Source organism: Peromyscus maniculatus, chromosome 3, assembly GCF_049852395.1.
Source record: "Peromyscus maniculatus bairdii isolate BWxNUB_F1_BW_parent chromosome 3, HU_Pman_BW_mat_3.1, whole genome shotgun sequence".
Taxonomy (NCBI): domain Eukaryota; kingdom Metazoa; phylum Chordata; class Mammalia; order Rodentia; family Cricetidae; genus Peromyscus; species Peromyscus maniculatus.
In genome coordinates, this window is record NC_134854.1 from 3,922,411 (window position 1) to 3,942,109 (window position 19,699).

General features: G+C 36.4%; 1 protein-coding gene across 1 annotated transcript in view; it reads left to right on the top strand.

Annotated features, from left to right (window-relative positions):
- Slc13a1 (solute carrier family 13 member 1) overlaps positions 1-17,986 on the top strand; it is an 82,087-nt gene extending 64,101 nt beyond the window's left edge. The window contains exons 9-15 of the mRNA XM_006988395.4: positions 2,984-3,082; positions 3,526-3,627; positions 6,398-6,504; positions 8,061-8,170; positions 13,823-13,984; positions 15,598-15,735; positions 17,359-17,986. Coding sequence (XP_006988457.1) covers positions 2,984-3,082; positions 3,526-3,627; positions 6,398-6,504; positions 8,061-8,170; positions 13,823-13,984; positions 15,598-15,735; positions 17,359-17,496 — 856 coding nt within the window. The 3' untranslated portion in view covers positions 17,497-17,986. The remainder of the gene's footprint in view (positions 1-2,983; positions 3,083-3,525; positions 3,628-6,397; positions 6,505-8,060; positions 8,171-13,822; positions 13,985-15,597; positions 15,736-17,358) is intronic.
- The last annotated feature ends 1,713 nt before the right edge of the window (positions 17,987-19,699 follow it).

The following is a 19,699-nucleotide window of genomic DNA, read 5'->3' on the forward strand; positions in this document are numbered from 1 at the left end:
GAGTTGCTGTGGTCATGGTGCCTCTTCACAGCAATAAAAACCATAATTATAATAATTATGACCATTATTATTCAAACCACCACAAGAGGTAACTCCAGCTTCTCACAGGACAGGTAACTTAGCTCTGCAAGCTCAGCCCATGATCAGTCTCAGCATCTCTCACTGTAAACATCAGGAATTACCTGTAAGTTTGGTAAGATCACTTCCAGCACCATGATGTCAACATTTAAGACTCCAAATTGAACATGAAGCAACCAAAGTAAGATGCACTGATCAATAAAGAACCACAATTGCCACTAAAATGTCAAATTCTGAATTCAAGAGAATTCTAGTATGCTGCTTTTCTAGGATTGAGGCTGGTAGTTTGGTAAACACTCAGTAGTTGTATGACTGCGATGACAGCCACCGTGAAAACCCCAAAGGGCTAAACAACAAAGCCTAAAGTGCAGCCTGCACTTTCAACTCCTTACACTCCATCAGGAATTAGTGTATCACAAATCACGAAAATACTTTCCTCAATAATAAAATATTTAAAATTCATTTTTATGGTTTAAATTAAATAACCTCAAGGACCTATGAACCAAGCAGCATGCTATTCTCTAAGACAGCTAAGGGGAGCTCTGCCACTGGGACTTCTTTTGAAAAATGCACAGTACGGTAGGGTGTGGTGTCTCATCAGCGGCTATAGTTTCCAGGTCTATCCAGGTAATGACCAACATTTTTCCCCTCTCCATTTTTCATCTTATTTTTTCTTCATAACTGCCCAATTGGGCTAGTAGTTGGGAGGTAGGACCGATGATTTTTAAAATGTTCTATCCAGATTGTGGAAGCAGCATGTGACAGTCCTCCTGCTGAAGCAAATGTGTGGAATGCCACTGACTTCAGCAGGTGGCCTTCAGTGTGACAGGCCAGCTGCATACTAACTGCCCCTCCCTGGAAATCCAAGCTTTGGGAGGCTGGTTCAGTTGCACAGGTAGCAAGATTGGAAGCAGGGAGAATGATCCCCACAGTGGACATGGACACACTGTCCAGTGACTAGCCACTGCTGCTTCATTCTTTGTTCTGATTTTAACGACTTTAAACAAATACATAGGCAACCTCCATTATTATTTTAATACAGCATGTCACTGAGGATTTAAAAAATTAAGACAGTAAAGAGCAGAAATATTAGTATGTGCTCCCAAAGAGGAACCAAAAAGTCTCTATGAAATGCACTCATTAGGCAAAGTCCATAAATCATGATCAGTGTTGTATTAAACAGTCCTCTTGCTGTCCACTACTGGTTAGACATGGCAGTTTCATGTTGCAGTTAATTTTTCAGAATCCTTTTCAGTTTGCCAGAGTGTTTACCTCTAAAGACTCCAGATTGACAAACAGAAATGAGCTGCCACCCCCCTGGCAGACTACCATACATTCTGATTAGTGCTCTGGCTGTTAGCACAGTTAACTCACTCATTGTAAACAACTCCAACATATAAGAGGCTCATCCATCAGTCTTCTGCATTTATTTCAATGGAGATGTAGACACATCCTCAAATGCTTTATTTGTTTCTTTGTTTAATATTAACTTTCATTTACAGCAGAGCAAATTTGGCTTGACCTAACTGTTTACCATCTGCAGCTGAAGGGACAAAGGATGTATGCAGTGTACGGGGTGGAAAGGGGTTTCTAAGGAAAAGTTTTATTTTTGACTATTGTTTTCTCTTCTACAGATAGTTCTCAAGGGGGTCCTCAGATTTGTTTCTTGGAATAACAGTTTTTGTGTTGTGATTAGGGATAAAAATTTGAGACTGGCATTAGAAACTTGATTGAAATGAAAATTTGTTAGCCCTTCTCTGATAATAAATGAAACAATAGCCAACCAATTACAGTCAGAGGTCATTGCGCTCGCATGGAGGTAACTGTGAATGCTTAGGATGGGTGCCTTAAGAATCACAGAAATACTGTTCACCCAGGTACTTGAGAGGCAGAGGCAAGTAGATTTCTCTGAGTTCAAGGCCAGCCTGGACTACATAATGAGTTCCAGGTCAGCCAGGAGTATTCAGAGAGACCCTGTCTTAAGCAAACAAACAGACAAACAACAACAGAAAAAAAAAAATCAAGGAAATCCTGCTCCTTCAAAAAGGAAGCATGGAACAATGTTTTATAACAGAGTGACATGGAAAATGATGACCAAGCATGAACTCCATCTGCGTTGGTAATTACTTTCTCACTGTTTCATCGTCCTTCTCACTTTCTCCGAAACTACAACTTTGCAGAAGATTGTTTCTGTGTTTACTGCTCACACAAAAGGACCTAACTGAACTCATCATCATTCCAAGAGATAATCCCTAAGAATCGATTTCCCCTTTTGATTCTTCCTCCAGGGGGATTTAAAAAATATTACATCTAGAGTTATGTCCCACAAATATTGTTTAAAGTTTTAAAGATCCTAGACCTTGAGACTAAATCATAATGATAATCACAGTGAAGAGAGGCTACAACTGCAAGCAGCTAAAGGTAGAAATGGAGCGGTACTTAGGCTGAAGAGAACATCTATGTTTCTTTTCTGTCCCTGCCCTCCATGCCTACATAACAAGATGGAACTTCCATGTGTTCAGAACGTAGCCACCAAGATGCTCCCTAAATACACATTTTAATGTAACAGAATTATCAAATATATAGCACATACTTATATTTATCATTGTACAGAGACTGATAGAGGTGAGTGGTACACGGAAATGTGTGAGTAGTACAAGAGGTCTTTGAAAGGGAGTAGATGGGTAGATGTCACAGAAAGCAAAGCAAAAATCAAACATCTAGCAGTGAGCAAGCCAGACAATACAGAGAACAGTCAATGAAATAGACACAGGCATGGGCACAGGACAAGGGCTCCTGGTGTCAGCAGAGAATCACAGCTATGAAACCCTCACAGACGTTCCTCCATGAAGGAAGGTGATGATAGAATAATTTCCTTAACTCAAAGTTTTCTTACCTGTTTCAGCTTTAAGGAGATGTTCAAATGTGGCAAAACCAAAACACTCAAAGAAAAGGCGTGTGCCGAGGTGATCAAGCAAGAATATGAAAAACTTGGGCCAATTAGGTAAGAAATGCATGAGTGCCCACCACACACACACACACACACACACACACACACACACACACACACACACACACACACACTACATGCATGCAAACTCACACAGATAAACACAAGAAGTTAAAGCAAATAATCACATATTTGCCAGCAAGGATGCCATAACGCTTGCCTAAGACCACAAACCTGTAAAGTTCAGTGACTATAAGCCACTAAAATGAAATACATACCAGTGCCCAAGTAAAATTTGCTAGGTAGAAAAACCAAAACAAAATCCAGAGAATCTGAGGAGAAAAGGTTTCTTCTAAGAGCACCCATACTCTCCAAGTAAGAACGTATCAAGTTCCCATAGCGGCCATGACCTGTGAAGATTAGCCTGACAACAAACAGCTCAGAGTTTTCCCAAATGTTGAGAAAATAAGAAATGACCGCAGCGGGTTTTTCTACAGGTATCAGGAAATCGTGACCTTGGTAATCTTCATCCTAATGGCCTTGCTATGGTTCAGTCGGGATCCTGGCTTTATTACTGGTTGGTCAGTCTTGTTTTCAAAGTAAGTATTAATGTGAGTCTGGCAGCCCTTCCTTCTGTTCAGTGCCGTGTCACGGCCACATATGTCCTACACCTTTGAAAAACTGCATGAGATGCTTTGTTCATTTCTTTGAAAAAAATATTTTTATGTCTAATCTTCTTGGGGGTGAGGTATTAAGGATAAGGTAAGAAAGCAAAAAAGGATGACCATCATACCCTGTATACATATGAGGGTCCATTAAACATGAGGCTATTCCCTCAGGACAAAGTTAGACATCTGAGCTGCATAGAGACGAGAATCTGCTCTGGTTAGGATGGTGGCTGTGAAACCCCGCACGCACCTGACTATGCTCTGGAAACTTCTGTTTATTCTGCACAAGCCACTGCACATGCTCTCACTTCTTTTACCTGGAAGTTGGAAGTTACAGTAGCACAGAGAATACTGCTATTTTTTTCTAGTAAAAGTGATAAATAAATATTGTGTGACATAAATGCTACACAGTGTGTTCTCAGTCTATTTTCAACCAATATGCTCTGGTTCTTAAATCTAGAAGAGTTTCATCTTGGACTTCTGGTCTCACACCCCCAACAAGAATCCATTTAGTTTGGGAGCACAAATCAAAACTGTTTGAGTCAGGTGTAATTTGGCCTGATGGAAGAGAGAAACACTACCTTATCTCAGCCTGAATTTTCTGTTTTCACAGGCATTGTCAGTATTTTTTTTAAGGTGCAAAGGATGAATTCAAATTTCTTATGACCAGCTTGCTCAAGCAATGCATGAGGTAGATAGTTTGAAAGATCAGCTTGGTCCTTTTGATTCCTTTAGGCAAAGAACTTCTCGTTTTGATGCAAAAGCATCATCAAATTATTTAAAACAAGCTATTGTCCAATAGAAAATTAGTACTTTGTATTTTTCTAATAGGATTTAGAGCAAAATAAATAAATAAACAAACTCCACCTCCCTTTAAAATCCAATGTCCACAGCATTATTCTCTCTCTCTCTCTCTCTCTCTCTCTCTCTCTCTCTCTCTCTCTCTCTCTCTCTCTCTCTCTCTCTCTCTCTCTCTCAACAGTAATATATTGAAAACATAGCAAATAATAGCAAATAAAAACTAGGAGAAAATCCCAATAGAATATTCAGTATAATCAGCATCTAATTTTTCTTCCTTACAGAAGGATACCGTAATTCAGGAGATGTTTTTTGTTTGTGGCAGACAAACAGGGCTGCTATGAGCAGTTGCCTCTTCTGTCACCCCGCACTGTGAGAGTCAGCAAAAGGAAAGGGGAAAGGCTTGAAAGAGGATAGAGCTTGAAAATATAAATAAAACAATCACAGTAAAATCTGTATAGGATTAATATTCGATAGTGCTGAGATAACCCAGTTCATAATGAATCAAAATTCAAAGTAATAAATAAAACAATTATAATTTAAAATGTTTTATGAAAATGTCTGTCAACATTTATACCTGGATTTATCTAAAGTGTGTATTCTGTAAAATATATGTATGACGTGCAGATTTTAGGCAGTAACAATTTCTAAAGCTGATATGATATATTAAGATTTATTGCTACCACCTAATGTTTTCATTCCATCTGTTTGAATCTGGACTGATTTCAATATGTCTTTTCATATAAAACAAAATTCAGTTACATGACACCTGGCCCAGTTTGGCAAAAGCTTAGCCAAGAACTGTAACTAAAATAGAATAATAAGAAAACAATATATTTAGAAGGATTGGTCAGGATTTTAGAAATAATTAAGCCACTGTAGGTTTTTAGTCAACAAGGAAAGAAAGTAAGCCTGTATTTAAGATAATTTTAAAAAATTATCAAATTGAGAAAAATAATGTACTTCCTTGATTATTTAGATTTTTTTATATATAAACTACAAGAGCATAAACACTTGCATAGCAAATAAGTAGACTGAGTTATAAGATAGAAAAACAAGCCTTATGATGTACATATTTCTTCAGGCTACAAAAATGCACATAGTTGATACTGCTGACATCTAAAGCTGTATTCTAATTATTTGTGTCTGTTTCATTTGTATAATATCCAGGTGCCTCTTAACTGCTGAGCTTCCAGGAACCTGTCTTTTTGCTAGAATGGTCTGGCAATTCTTAGCCCCATCTGTTCCCGAATTACTCTTAATTTGCACAGGGCTCATTTGTGAGCATCTCGTAAGCCATTCTGATAATTAATCTTCTTAAGTTTCTAGAAGGCAAAGTATCAAATGGGGTTGATTTCCTTTGTATGTAGGTCTAGTGCCCACTGCAGAAGCAGGTGTTTCATCCCAGAAACCAGATCAATTTGCTTTCACAGTTTATAGAGGAGTTTGAGGGGACACTAGCAACAGCATGTCTCCCTAAATTCAATAGAATGACGTTATAAATCAATTACACGGGTCTTTGCCAAACTCCAGCAACTGTTTAAACCTCAATTCTCTGACATTATAATAAAAAGCAATATTTCAAAGAGAAAATTGGTTAACACACCTGAAGGTTTACCTGAACATTTTGCTCTGTTGGTCTGATAAGGTGTCATCTGTTTATTTGGTATTGACAATATGAGAAATGTATTGAATTATTAGGAATGCATTCTGAAATGATTGGGCCTTATATGTTGCATCACTTCATTGGGAATCTGTGTGTTTTAGAACAGATTTTCCACAGTAAATGACCTATATTTATTATCACTTCTATTTAATTATTATTAACATAATTAACTGACATCTTATCTCATGTAACTTCTTCATACCATTTTTAATGTACACATTTGTTCATGTTTTTTAGGTACCCTGGTTATGTTACAGATTCAACTGTTGCTTTAGTTGCAGGACTACTTTTCTTTCTAATTCCAGCTAAGGAATTGACAAAAACTACATCTACTGGAAAAACTGGTTGAGTATCATTTCTAATACTGAATTTATAAAAGACCTTTTTGAAGAAATTAAAATTCCACAAGCTTCAGTTAGCACATAGGATATTAAAATGGCCATGCCAGCATAACCTCTATCTTAGCATATCTCACTTACATCCTGAACCCCCTACTTAGCCAGCCTTAATCTCTACCTACAGGAAGATTTACTAGAGTTTGCAGAAGTGAAAAGTAGATTTCCTTTTATACCCAGGTTCCAGTTCTTCTATAAGGGATACTACCACATACCCTGCCAAAATCAGAATTTGGCTAACAAGGAAAGAAGGATTTAGAGTCACTTTTTTTGCGATGTGACCTCAGTAATAATTTTGAGGACCCAGAAAAGGGTTTCATGAGAAAGATTACTTACAGTTTCACAGAAGTCCTTGAAGAAACAGAGAATAAGTCCCATGTGGACATTAACCTGGGGTCACAACTGGAAAAGTTATTCAGTAGGAGCACTGACTGTACTCACAACCCATGGACAAGGAAGTGCACACATCTGCAGAAGCATGCATTCTCCTACATGCACTGCTCATACACAATTCATTCATGCCTGTGCTTTATGTTAACATCAGCTTTCAGGAGCTGTATTCTTATGTTACATACATAGGAAAAATGGGTTATAACAGTTTGGAAATACAGTTTCATGTTGGCTGCTAACATAAATACCCTGACAACAGAACAACATAAAGAAGGGGAGGCTTTGGCTTACTCCCCTGGGTACAGTCCATCATTGAGTAGACATGAAGGCAGGAACTTCAGTCACATCACATCCACAGTCAAGAGCAAAAATACATTCATGATTTTGAAGCTTCTTCTACTCTTATAAAATCCAGGGCTCATCACATGAAATGGTATGATGCACAGTTGGCTGGGTCCTCCCACATCAATGAATGGTCAGGACAGCCCCCTACAGAAATACCCAAAGGCCAAACCAATCAAAATAATTTTTCATTGAGTCTCCCTTCTCTGCTGATTCTACATCATGTCAACTTGACAGATTTCAATACATTGTCCTATAGTAAGAGTAGAAAGATGAGTCAATGAATGAATGGCATTACTAATGACATCATAATAATTTATCTAAATGTACCTCAAATATTATCTGAAGCATTTGTCCAAGTTACTTTCTAATAGTTTATTGAAGTATTTTTTATGTGTGTTAGTGTCTCCCTGCACCTATGTGGATCCCTTGTGCCTGTAAAAGTCTGAAAAGAGTGTCAGATCAGTGTAGAATCAGAGTTACAGACAGCTGTGAGCCACCATGTAGATGCTAGGAATTGGACTCATGTCCTCTGGAAGAAGAGCCAATGGGCTTAACTGCTGAGCCATCTCCCCAGATGCAAAGTTATAGCATTTTTAATACAATATTCCACCTAAGGTCAGTGGAAACTCAAAGTCGAGATCTAATTGCTGCCTTGAAAACAGCATCATAATATTATAAGTTTCTTGTAAAATGACTATTCAGGATACTGATAAAATTGTCAGATTTTCTTATTTTCAACAATATTTAACTGTAGGGTTTTTGTTTTGCAGTTGCTTTTGATTACTCTCCCCTGATTACTTGGAAAGAATTCCAGTCATTCATGCCCTGGGACATAGCCATTCTTGTTGGTGGAGGTTTTGCCCTGGCAGATGGCTGTCAGGTAATGCTCAGTGTGTAAGATACTTAACAATTAACTAGGTGGTTGAAAAGAAGAATACAGACACACTCAAGCTTTGGGCATATTCACCTTTATCCTCTAATTTTAATAATGCAGAATTCAATAGCCATGCAGTATCCCACACAGAGGAGGTGAGTTCATAGTCCAAGAACTTTTACAGGCTGTAAGCATAAACATTAATGCTATGGTGTCTCATCATGTCAAAAAATAATGCAAAGAAGATTTAAATTTTTATTCCATGATATCATATTAGTAGCTTAGTAAGAGCAAAAACAGATTAAAAAACATGATTCCTAATGGAACATGTTTATTTGCTTGCTTATATTTTTACATTATTTCATTTGGAATTTGTGTGAATCTTGAGTTTCAATTCAATAAGCCATAATTTTGTCATTGTCAAATAAAGAGACTAAAACATAACACCATAAATAAATATATCTAGTGAATGAAGTCCAGAAAATTAATGTGACAATTTCTAATATATTATATCCACTGTGAGGAAGGAATGAAACCATCATGAGTTAGAGAGATGGCCATTGATCTGTTCACCAGCCGATAAAAAGCAAGCGCCTATCCCTTCTCATTGCCCTGGTCATTGTAGATATGCTAGAAGAAAATTATCCTCTCTAAAAATTCTTGGGCACATTTATATACAAACAATGTCGAATGGACTCAGGAAGTTGTATATCTATGTATATTTAGAAAAATAATACATATGAATAATAATACATAATTGAAAATGAGACCATGAATTTAGTGGGGGAGATATGGGAGAAGCTTGGGGAGGGGTGTGTAGGAGTGGTATTGATGCAGCATCATGTATGAAGCTCTCAAAAATTTTTCTGAAAAAGCCAAGAATATCCTTGTGTCTGACTACAAACTGTTCACTCACGGGTTTCATAGCTTTCTTTAAATACTCAGAGCTTGTTTGCATTCATCTCCATACTCAGTCACAAACAAGAGAATGGCAAGGGAGGAGTTGTGAAATGTCCCCTGGCCTCTTAGAAGTCATATGTTTATGTATTTATTTCAATTCTCGGGACAAATTGTTATCTTTTCTTCTTGATAATTTGTTAGGAGAATATCATTTGCTTCTAATTTACTAGTTTCTGTATAGTATTTAGATTCTGAGCTTTAGCAATAGGATTTAGTCATAACTGTAAGTTTTGGAAATCATCTCAATTCAGAGAGCCTTTTGCAAAATTGCTTTAGGCTTAGATTTGCCTTGCCTCATAACCTGTCCAGATAAAAATGGTAGAAATATAAGACAATAACAATTTTCTTTTCTACTATTTCAGCAGTAATGAGATCTGAATTCTCAGAATAAATAACTGCCATCTCTATGTCTGCTGATTTGAACTGTGAGGAAAGCAGAATCAGAAAGTCTGGCATTCATAAGAATTTTGCTCATCTCTCCTCAAAATATGTCTAGACTGGATTCTAGACACTCAAAGTGGCTTTGAAAGCATCGACCAGACCCTAGAACAGCCAAATCTGAGGAAATGAAAAGGTGTGGACTTAGTCGGATGCACATGGCTCTCTCAGTGGAAAAATTAGGGAAATCATGGAGGGAGGACTAATTCATTATAAAAATCCTAGTAACCAGAATCTGCATTATACAAGACTTTCCAGAAAAAACTATTCCTGAGTAACCAAACTGAAGTCATCAGTTTCCCAGAAAAAAGTCTGTACACAAATATGACCCCAAAGATTGGTTTTTTTTTCTTTTTAATACTAGGAGCCAACTTGAAAAACATTTGTTCAAAGTTATAATTTGTCTGGCAAGTGTCTCAAGCCAGGGAATATTTCTAATTGAAAAAAAAACATGAGATAGCAATTATGTACTATTTACCTCATGCTGTGACTCTCTCTTAAATGCCCTGATTTGTTTTATTTAAGATGATTGATGTCCCACAAAGTGATAGACACGGTCCAACTCTAACCAGTGAATAATTTCTTTATTATTGGTTTTTTACATATTCCTCAAATGCTTTTTTGAAGATAACTCTGAAAAATTAAATACTGTTTTCTCAAATATTCCTAAGCTCCCAAGAACATAATAATAATAATGACACAACTCCTACCAGTCTTTAAAGGTTAAAAACTCTATAGCACAGTCAAGAACAGGCAAAAGGTGTTCAAACCACACACAATAGAAGGAAAGTATTGTAGGAGTAAATGGTTTTGTGCAAGCAGATGAAGTATATAGGTCAGAAAATGGAGGAGTTCTCAAGAAATTAGGTGATTTAATAGTAAGATCCTGAAAGTGAGAAACAATTGTAAGCAACAGATCATATTGTAAGCATGGAAGAAGCCAGAGCTGGATATTAAAGATGGTTTTAAAAGCTTCCAAGGCTATGCGATTTCTTCAAATCTATCCCCACTCATGAAGGGCTACACAGCCTTTAGAAAATTGCCTTATTCTGTAGCAAAGTTGAAGCATCGTCTTCATCAACAGTCCTTGCTTATCACCAAGAGCTTTAAATCACCGCTTAATGATCTCTTTAAATAAAAATGAGTAGGTAGTCAAGAGTCACCAGATAGTTGGGGGAAACCCCACATACAATAACCAAAGACAGAAAAATAAAATGAACATAGAAACAAAAAGAAATGAAACAAAGAAAAGGTGAAGTAAATGAACAAAGCAAAAAACACTTTAAATTTTGTCATTGGTGCCTCAAAGAGATGTAAGAACTATTAATGATATGAAAAGTAAAAGAAAATATCATTTAAAAAATAATCACCAAGTAATCCTCTAAAATTTAGAATTATATCAACTTTATATTTAAAAGTCAGCAACACTGTTCAAAGATAAAATTGAAATATATCAGAAATACAAAAAAGGTATAAAAGACAGTAAATACTAAAAGGAGATGACTGTCCAGTGCCAAGTGATCAGCCTACAACATATACACACAAGCAACACTAACACTCTAATATATACATGTGTGTGTGTGTGTGTGTGTGTGCGCGCGCGCGCGTGTGTGTGCACCCACACACGCACGCAGTCATGTATGTGAGTCTGGGTATGTGTGTGTATAACAATAATAAAGAAGGGGGCATGGGAAGGGTTACAGAGAAGAGAGAGGAGGAAATGATGTAATTCCATTTTAATTAAAAAATAAAGTAAAATTGTGAAAAGATAACTAGAGCACTAGTCTACAAACTCCTCAAGAGTCTGTTTAGAAAGAGAAAAAAAGTAGAAAGGAAGGCCATTTCTAACAACAACACAAGTAAATTCTCAGAAGCAAAGCCTCCAAGATGCTTGGCTAAGAGCGCTATTAAGAGGTTCATGCTGGAGGAATTCAAGAAGAGTCTACATTTTAGATCTCAGAATCTTGAGGTGGAGATAGAATCATAATGGACTCCAGAAAGAATCCCAAACAAGTGGTGAATTACTCTCAATCAGACCTAGATAAAACACACTCTTCCTTCATCTGCTAGGAATCTATGTCCTTGTACTTCAGTTTTTATACTTCTAAACACTATATTCAGTATCTATACCCATATATGTATAAATCTATAAAACTAATATCCAAACCCATCTACAGCTCATTGGATAAAATGCTTCCTCTATGAGCTTGAGGAACAAAGTTCAAATCCCCAAGACCCATGTAAATGGCAGGTGGGTGTGGTAGCCCTCTGTAATTCCAGAGCAAGCTAGGTAGATAGATTAACCATGTCAGTGGACTATGGGTTCTTCTGAGAGAACTTGCCTCCACATATAGCATAAAGGGCAGACAAGACTCTTGGCATCAAACCAAGGCTTACACACACACACACAAACATGTGCCCAAACACATATAAACACACACAGCACAAACATACAAGTGCTAAAATACAAACAAATAAAATAGTTAATTCTGTATATGAATCAAAACAATGAACAATACAACTTATATCTAGTGTTCATGTCTGTGATGTTTGTATTCACTTTGGAACTGAATTTACTACTTATAATCAAAGTTTCTTCTGATGCATAGCCTAGTTTGTCATAAGTGTGATCTCATAAAAGGTAGATTTTTTTTCTTCTAGGGGGAAAAACAGAGTAACAAACCTATTAATTGGAGTGCAGGCAATTTTTTGGACTAAATGCAATCAAAGACCAGTATTCAATTAATCTAAAGAACTCCACAGTAAAACAAAGAAAATAGATTAATAGCTTAACATTGCTGAACAATTTCAATGATTTCAAAATTAGAATTCTCAAAATCAGAACTACAAAAAAAGTGTAAAGAGAAATGAAAGAATTTTCAGACCTATAGAGTCTGAAAAAGTGCCTTCCGTCCAACAATCTCAGCACATATGAAAGGATGTGCTTCTCCAAATGAATGGAATGAAGGAGGGGTTCCCACAAAGCAGAGTGGTGAGTCAAGGAGGAAGTTAAGTAAATTTAAAATGAATCTAGTCCAGATGGAGTGGAGGGAGGCTCTATTCCAGGACAGACAACTTGAAGGAACATGAACAAAACAAACCCACTTAATTCATGTGTTTGTTTGCTTGTTAGATAGGTCTCCAGATAGTTTGAAGAGCATGATGAATTAGTGATAGGTACTTAGAAAACTATGCAAACAGAATAATGTTTTCTTTGGAAAACAAAGAAAGTAAATATAATCTTAGATGGTTAAGTGGCTCAGCAATGAACAATATTTATATAATTACAGCAGTAAATATCAAATATTGATTTAACTAAAGTATTGCAATGTCATGGGGAATTAAAAGGTAGAAAATGTATGTATGATGAATGATATAAGAAAACAATCCTCAGGTAACATATTAAGAAATCAATCATTAATGTTTCAAGTTGAAAATTTAAGAAAAAGCATAATTAGAATATTAATTTGAAAGATAACTATATTAATACATAAATATCAGTGTAAATAGCTAACAGCAATTTAAAGTTCTTGCTCTGGGGGTGGGGTACAGCTTAGGAAAAGAGAGAGGAGCCTGAGGGCTTCCCTTTTCTTAAAGCTCTATAGTCTATCATGACTCATCAAGACATTTATATATGTTAACTACATAAAATTAAAATATAATAGAAAAAAGCATAGAGAGACCATTTAAACTTCTTAAAGCATGGCAATAGTATTAAAATAATTCTGAAAATTTGTCCATATCAAAACTATCCATATTTACCAAAAAACAAGAATATGGGAAATGATATTTCAGAAACTAACTCAGTAAACACTTTGTGTGTGTGTGTGTATGTGTGTGTGTGTGTGTGTGTGTGTGTGTGATTAAATTGCAGTTCATTAAAATGAATGGAACAGATGTGTCTCTTGGTCTATTTGTGGGACTCCTAGAAGTGAGATCAGGACCTGTCCCTAACTCTTGGGCTGGCTCTTGGGAACCTATCACTCATACTAGGTCACTTCATCCAGCCTCAATACAAAGAGAGGAGCTTAGTTCTACCTTAACTTGATATGCCATGCTTTATTGACACTCAGGGGAGGCCTGCCCCTTTCTGACCAGAAACAGAGAAGGAGTGGATCGGGGAGCAGAGAGAAGGCAGAGGGAAGGAACAGGAGGAGAAGAGGGAGAGGAATCTGTGGTCGGGATGTAAAATTAATGAAAAAATAATAATTAAAAAATGAATTATATGAATAATAAATACTGCAAATTTGTTTTTTTTAGGAATCAGGACTATCTAGCTGGATAGGAAGTAAATTATCTCCTTTAGGTTCATTACCAATTTGGCTAATAATTCTGATATCTTCTTTGATGGTCACATCTTTGACAGAGGTAGCCAGCAACCCAGCTACCATCACCATTCTTTTCCCTATATTATCTCCTTTGGTGAGTATTACATTTGTATTGTTTTCCTCTAGAGTAGGTTTTGTTGTTGTTTTGACTGTAAGTTCTCATCCTGTGGTATGGAGCTTCTTTTGGCCCAAATGGACCTTCTGTAAGCAACTTATATATGGTCTTTACCTGCACCAGGTGACATTTGCTCAAGGGAACTATGTTTCACATTCAAGCAGTATGTGAATCTATGTAATAGTATGTAATACTATGTAATCTATGTAGTAGTATGTAAATCTTTAGTCAACAATTTACCTTCTCTCTTTCTGGGTTTTTGTTTTGTTTTGTTTGAGTTTGCAAATGTGAAACCATTCTGGATCCATTGCAGCTATAAGATGATTCATAGTTCCTGGCACTTTAAAATATCTCCCTTCAGAACAGTGTTCCTAAGTTTTTAAAAAGTTCTTCCTATAAGAGATGGACAGATGAATGAGAATGAGAAATAGTCTTAACCATGGCCTAAATACCTTAGGCAGGTCTCTGATGCCCAGGAAATAAATGAGACAATTTGCTAAGAGAGGTGGAAAGACCCCATTTTCCTTGCTCCATAGCAATTACATGAGATAGCTTTGTGTGAAATGTTTTTTCTGATTTAAGTGGGTTATTTTGGTGAAAAGAAAGCACTTTAAATTAAGAATTGTTTTAAAGAAACAACCAGGATAGTCTCTCTGAACATGCTTTCCAGACACTCCACAGGGTTATTTACTCATAGACTTGAGTTGCTGCTTCAAATTAGAAATGAACATAAAGATTGTTTATCAATTGTTTATTGGCAAGAAATCACAGGCAAAATACCATCTCAGCTTTCTGTTTTTATTTAGAGAAATTAAGTTTTTAGAAAGTTATGCGATGAGTTTCAGATAATAACAATTCTTCTTAAGTAATTATCACTGAGGAATTTCACATTTCTCATAGAAATGATTGAGCTAGTAGTACACTGAAAATCTCTAGAGCCATAGACACCCAGGCCTCCTCCAGATTCTCTTGGATGTCAGCTGCATGCTTGATAATTTCTTTGGTGTCTCTGACCTCAGTAACATCATCTATTATTTTGAGCTAGACTAGCCAGCTTATAATATTCTAAAATGTTTAAGAATACACAAAGAGCCGGGCGGTGGTGGCGCACGCCTTTAATCCCAGCACTCGGGAGGCAGAGCCAGGCGGATCTCTGTGAGTTCGAGGCCAGCCTGGGCTACCAAGTGAGTTCCAGGAAAGGCGCAAAGCTACACAGAGAAACCCTGTCTCGAAAAACCAAAAAAAAAAAAAAAAAAAAAAAAGAATACACAAAGATATTATATTATATGGTATATCATGTGCATGCATATACACTAATTATATAATAAATCACTTTGGTTTTATGTAGTTTCTGAGATAAGTGGTACTTCACTTTCTAAATGAATAATAATATAAAGGTCTAAATACATAGCAATAACTATAGAAATAAGAGACACTTTAAAATTCTCCAAAAAGTTATAAATTATGCAAAATTTTATGCCTTTAGGTTTCAACTTGATTCTGGGAAAATATTTTACAATAAGTTTGTTCATTTTCATGTTTGGTGCCCACCCTCAGTGTTTTAATTCAACTCTCTTTGGCTTTTTCCACAGTCTGAAGCCATTCATGTGAACCCTCTGCATATTCTGCTGCCTTCCACACTCTGCACATCATTTGCATTCCTTCTGCCAGTTGCAAATCCACCCAATGCTATTGTTTTTTCATATGGCCACCTGAAAGTCATCGACATGGTAAGTTAGCAGCTGAAAAAACAGGGTGTCCCCCAATGCACCACTCTACCTGCTGGCCCAAACAAGCACTACCCTTGCACTCTAATCAACCACTGAGAAAATTAGGGTTCGAAGTCTGTTTCTAAAACTATGTGCATGACTGGTCATAGAATTATTTTTAAAAAGTGGACATGCCATTAGAGTTTATGGTCACAAATAAAGATGTGGAATACATGAGCACAGGTCTGGGGAAAAGAAAAAGAACACAGAATTTCTTAACATGACTTCTTCAAATTATGGCAAGATTAGGATGCAACCTAAGGCAAGAAGAAACAGGGTCAAAAACCTTCATCAATCAAAACAACACTACGGTTCTTTACTACAATTGTTTATGAAATATTTGCTCTGAATAAGACACTGCCCAGTGCCTGAGGAAAAGTCTCTTTCCTTTAGATTCTAACACTTGTAGGGTCTCTGTGAGAAACAAAGGCAAATTTAAGTGATAGAACATACATTTTGTCTCCAAACACAAAAATCATGGTATCTGAGAACCAATATGAGCATATTCTAGTTTTAAACCAAACTCATCACCAATTTCCAACACAACCCAAACAAGAATACAGTCAAAGTCAATTCTCTGAGTTTGCTACATACATGGAGTTAAAAGATGTTTTCCTGTTCCTTCTTCCCACCCAGATTGCTATCCCTGCCTCCAAGCAAAATAAAACTTCTGGGAATGTTTCTATATACAAGGCACATAACATCTTGTTGGAAAATAGAATATATTTAACATAAAATATGATACATATGTATACATGTGCGTGTGTGTGTCAATACAAAAAGACATGTAATAAATGAGTGGCTTGCATGGATAGAGAAAAGGGTCTCCATAGTAATCACGTTAAATATTTCCCTTTTGCTTTGGAAAGCTATTTTTTAATGCAGAGAATCAGGAGTAGCTAAACATTCAGTGTGAGGGGACAAACCATGACTATTTCAGGCTTTGCAGGCCATAGAGTCTTTGTCACAATTACCCTCCTCCACTATTGTATCGTAGAACCAGCCAAAGATATTATATAGACAAATGAGCAAGGTTATGGTATAGGGAAAAAAACAAACGGTAGTGAGAAAAGCAATTTAAGAGCTGAAGTTGACAATATCTAATGTGTAAAAAACTATTTTGAGATTGTCCAATGGACACTAGAAGTATTATGTAAGAGTTTCAAAAAGAGCACCACTAAAGAAGAGGAATATCAGTGACAGTACAACTTTTCCAATAAAGAATGGCTTCGTGGGAAACCAATAATGTCAGGCGATCCTGAAGAATAGTTATCACATGGCTTTCTGAAACCTGTCCACTGAGAAAGAAGATCATCAATCTCCAATTATAACTTGACATACAAGGGCAAATTGACTTACATATATTCCTAAGAGAAACCCCTCTGGTGCTGTCAAAATGATAGTTGGGGACAGATTCTCATTTGACGTGAAAGGAAGAATATCCCTAGCTGATGATAATCACAAGTTATATAGGTCATTGAGGATGCATGGAAATCAGGTTTATGCTTTGTGTGTTGCAATTCTGAAATATTTGTACATTTTTTCCCCTGGGAGACTGAAATTTATGCTTTCTCCGTTTCCTAGGTTAAAGCTGGACTTGGAGTAAATATTTTGGGAGTTGCTGTGGTGATGCTGGGCATGTTCACCTGGATCGAACCTATGTTTAACCTCCACGAGTACCCTTCCTGGGCTCCTGACTTTCTTAATCAGACCATACCATGACAAGCACAAAATTGCCACCTACTTCATGGTGACTTTTGGACTTGCTAAGAATTCATTGTAAAATGTAGCTGTATATAACTGACACATATAAATCAGTGATATAGTCATTACAGTTCCAATGCATGCTTCCCACTCGCTGTCATAGAGTATATGTCTTTTGAAATACAACCAAAGAGCATCTGCATGCCTTCCTCCAGAAACCCAAGGTAGAAATTGTGTTGGCAGACCGACTAAATGCTCTTTCTCCATAAAAATGATGCCAATAACCTTTAAAGCATTTAGGCCATTTGCCACATCTTAAACTTGGAGTTCAATGTAATATTTCAAACATCAATTTATTATTTGAAAATCTTCTTATAAAACTAAAAGCAGAAAATAAAATATAAAAGTAAATGAGATACTTGGATAAATCATTTCTATAGTGTTTGTCAAGGGAATTTGCTAAAGAATCAAGCTGTGGTCATTTGGTGTAATCAAAGTAAAATGTGTATTTTTTATTTATTTATTGAAAAGTCCAACTGCATTATTACTAAGTTGTAGGCAAGACTAATTGAAATTATAATAATTACAAATTCCAAAATCCATGCATCCATTTGGTAGTGGAAAATTCATAATGATTAATTTATGTGTCCATATAAACAGGCTACTATTTTATGCTTCTGTGCCGAGCAATGCATTTTGAATAGTTATGAATAAGTGAGTTATGGGTTGTAGTATTTTTGCAGTATAGTTAGAAAGCTATGCATTAGGGCTATCTACACATTGATGCAATGTATAACTTTTGCATCTGTCAGCACAAAATCACAGTCCTTTGGATTCTCTCCTGCTTAGTCTCATAGAGAAAAAAAACTAAATAAAGGCCCCAGTTTCACAAACCCTGGGTTGACATAAAGATTATAAAAACTACTGTAACACAAATCTTTTTTTTTTTTTGGTTTTTCGAGACAGGGTTTCTCTCTGTAGCTTTGCGCCTTTCCTGGAACTCACTTGGTAGCCCAGGCTGGCCTCGAACTCACAGAGATCCGCCTGCCTCTGCCTCCTGAGTGCTGGGATTAAAGGCGAGCACCACCACCGCCCGGCTGTAACAAGAATTTTAAAGGTCTTATTAATAAAATCAAACCTGAAGCCAGATATTGGGGTGAATGCTGGAAGATCAGAGAAGCAGAACAAACCACAGCTTCCTCACCTCGCCAGTTCCTCAACTGATACTGTTTCCTCAGACTGGAAGCCTCTTAGTCCTCATCCAAATGGATCTCAGCTGAACTGTTGCTTAAAAGCCTAAAAGTTTAACCAGACTCTTGTCCTGGGTCCTCATGCCTTATATACCTTTCTAATTCCTGCCATCACTTCCTGGGATTAAAGGAATGTGTCACCATGCCTGACTGTTTCCAGTGTGGCTTTGAACTCACAGAGATCTGGATGGATCTCTGCCTTAGAAATGCTAGAATTAAAGGTGTGTGTGCCACCATATCTGGCCTCTATGTCTATCTAGTGGCTGTTCTGTCCTCTGACCCCAGAGAAGTTTATTAGGATGCACAATATTTTGAGGGACACAATATATCACCACAATTACAAAGTTCGAAGATCATAACCAGAAGCATACTAATTTATCTCTAGTACTATGATAATGTTGCTTAACTTCCTTTGGAGGGACCTGTAGCCACCTTTGTTATAAATATTACTCTTCACTTGGGTTAACAGATGTCTAGTAGGTGACCATAGCAGGATAAAAACAATTAAAATCCCGTCTTCAGATTGTTTCCATTATTTTATTCTAATTAAATTTAGTTTTATTTTAAAAAGAAAACAATATTTGAAAAATGAGCCATTAGTTAAAAATATTACTGCATATAGAAGAAAGTCACATAATTTCATTGTATAAATACTAAAATGAGATAGAAGTAAAATACAGAATAAAAAATTAAAATTATGTACTTGACAAAAGAGAAAAACTACTTATGATCAGAGGAAAAAGAAAACCAACCTCGAAGTATATAGACAGACATGCAATAAGATGGAAAAAAAGAAGAAAAATCTTTGGCATTCCAAACCTGGACTAACAAAAAAATTATCAAAACCAAATAATCTGCCCAGTTAGGAAAAGATTGAGTTGTTAGAAAATGGAATTATCCTGATAAAAGTGAAATAGAGGACAAAAATACACCCTTGCTTTTTAATTCTCATAAGCATATTTCTTGATGTT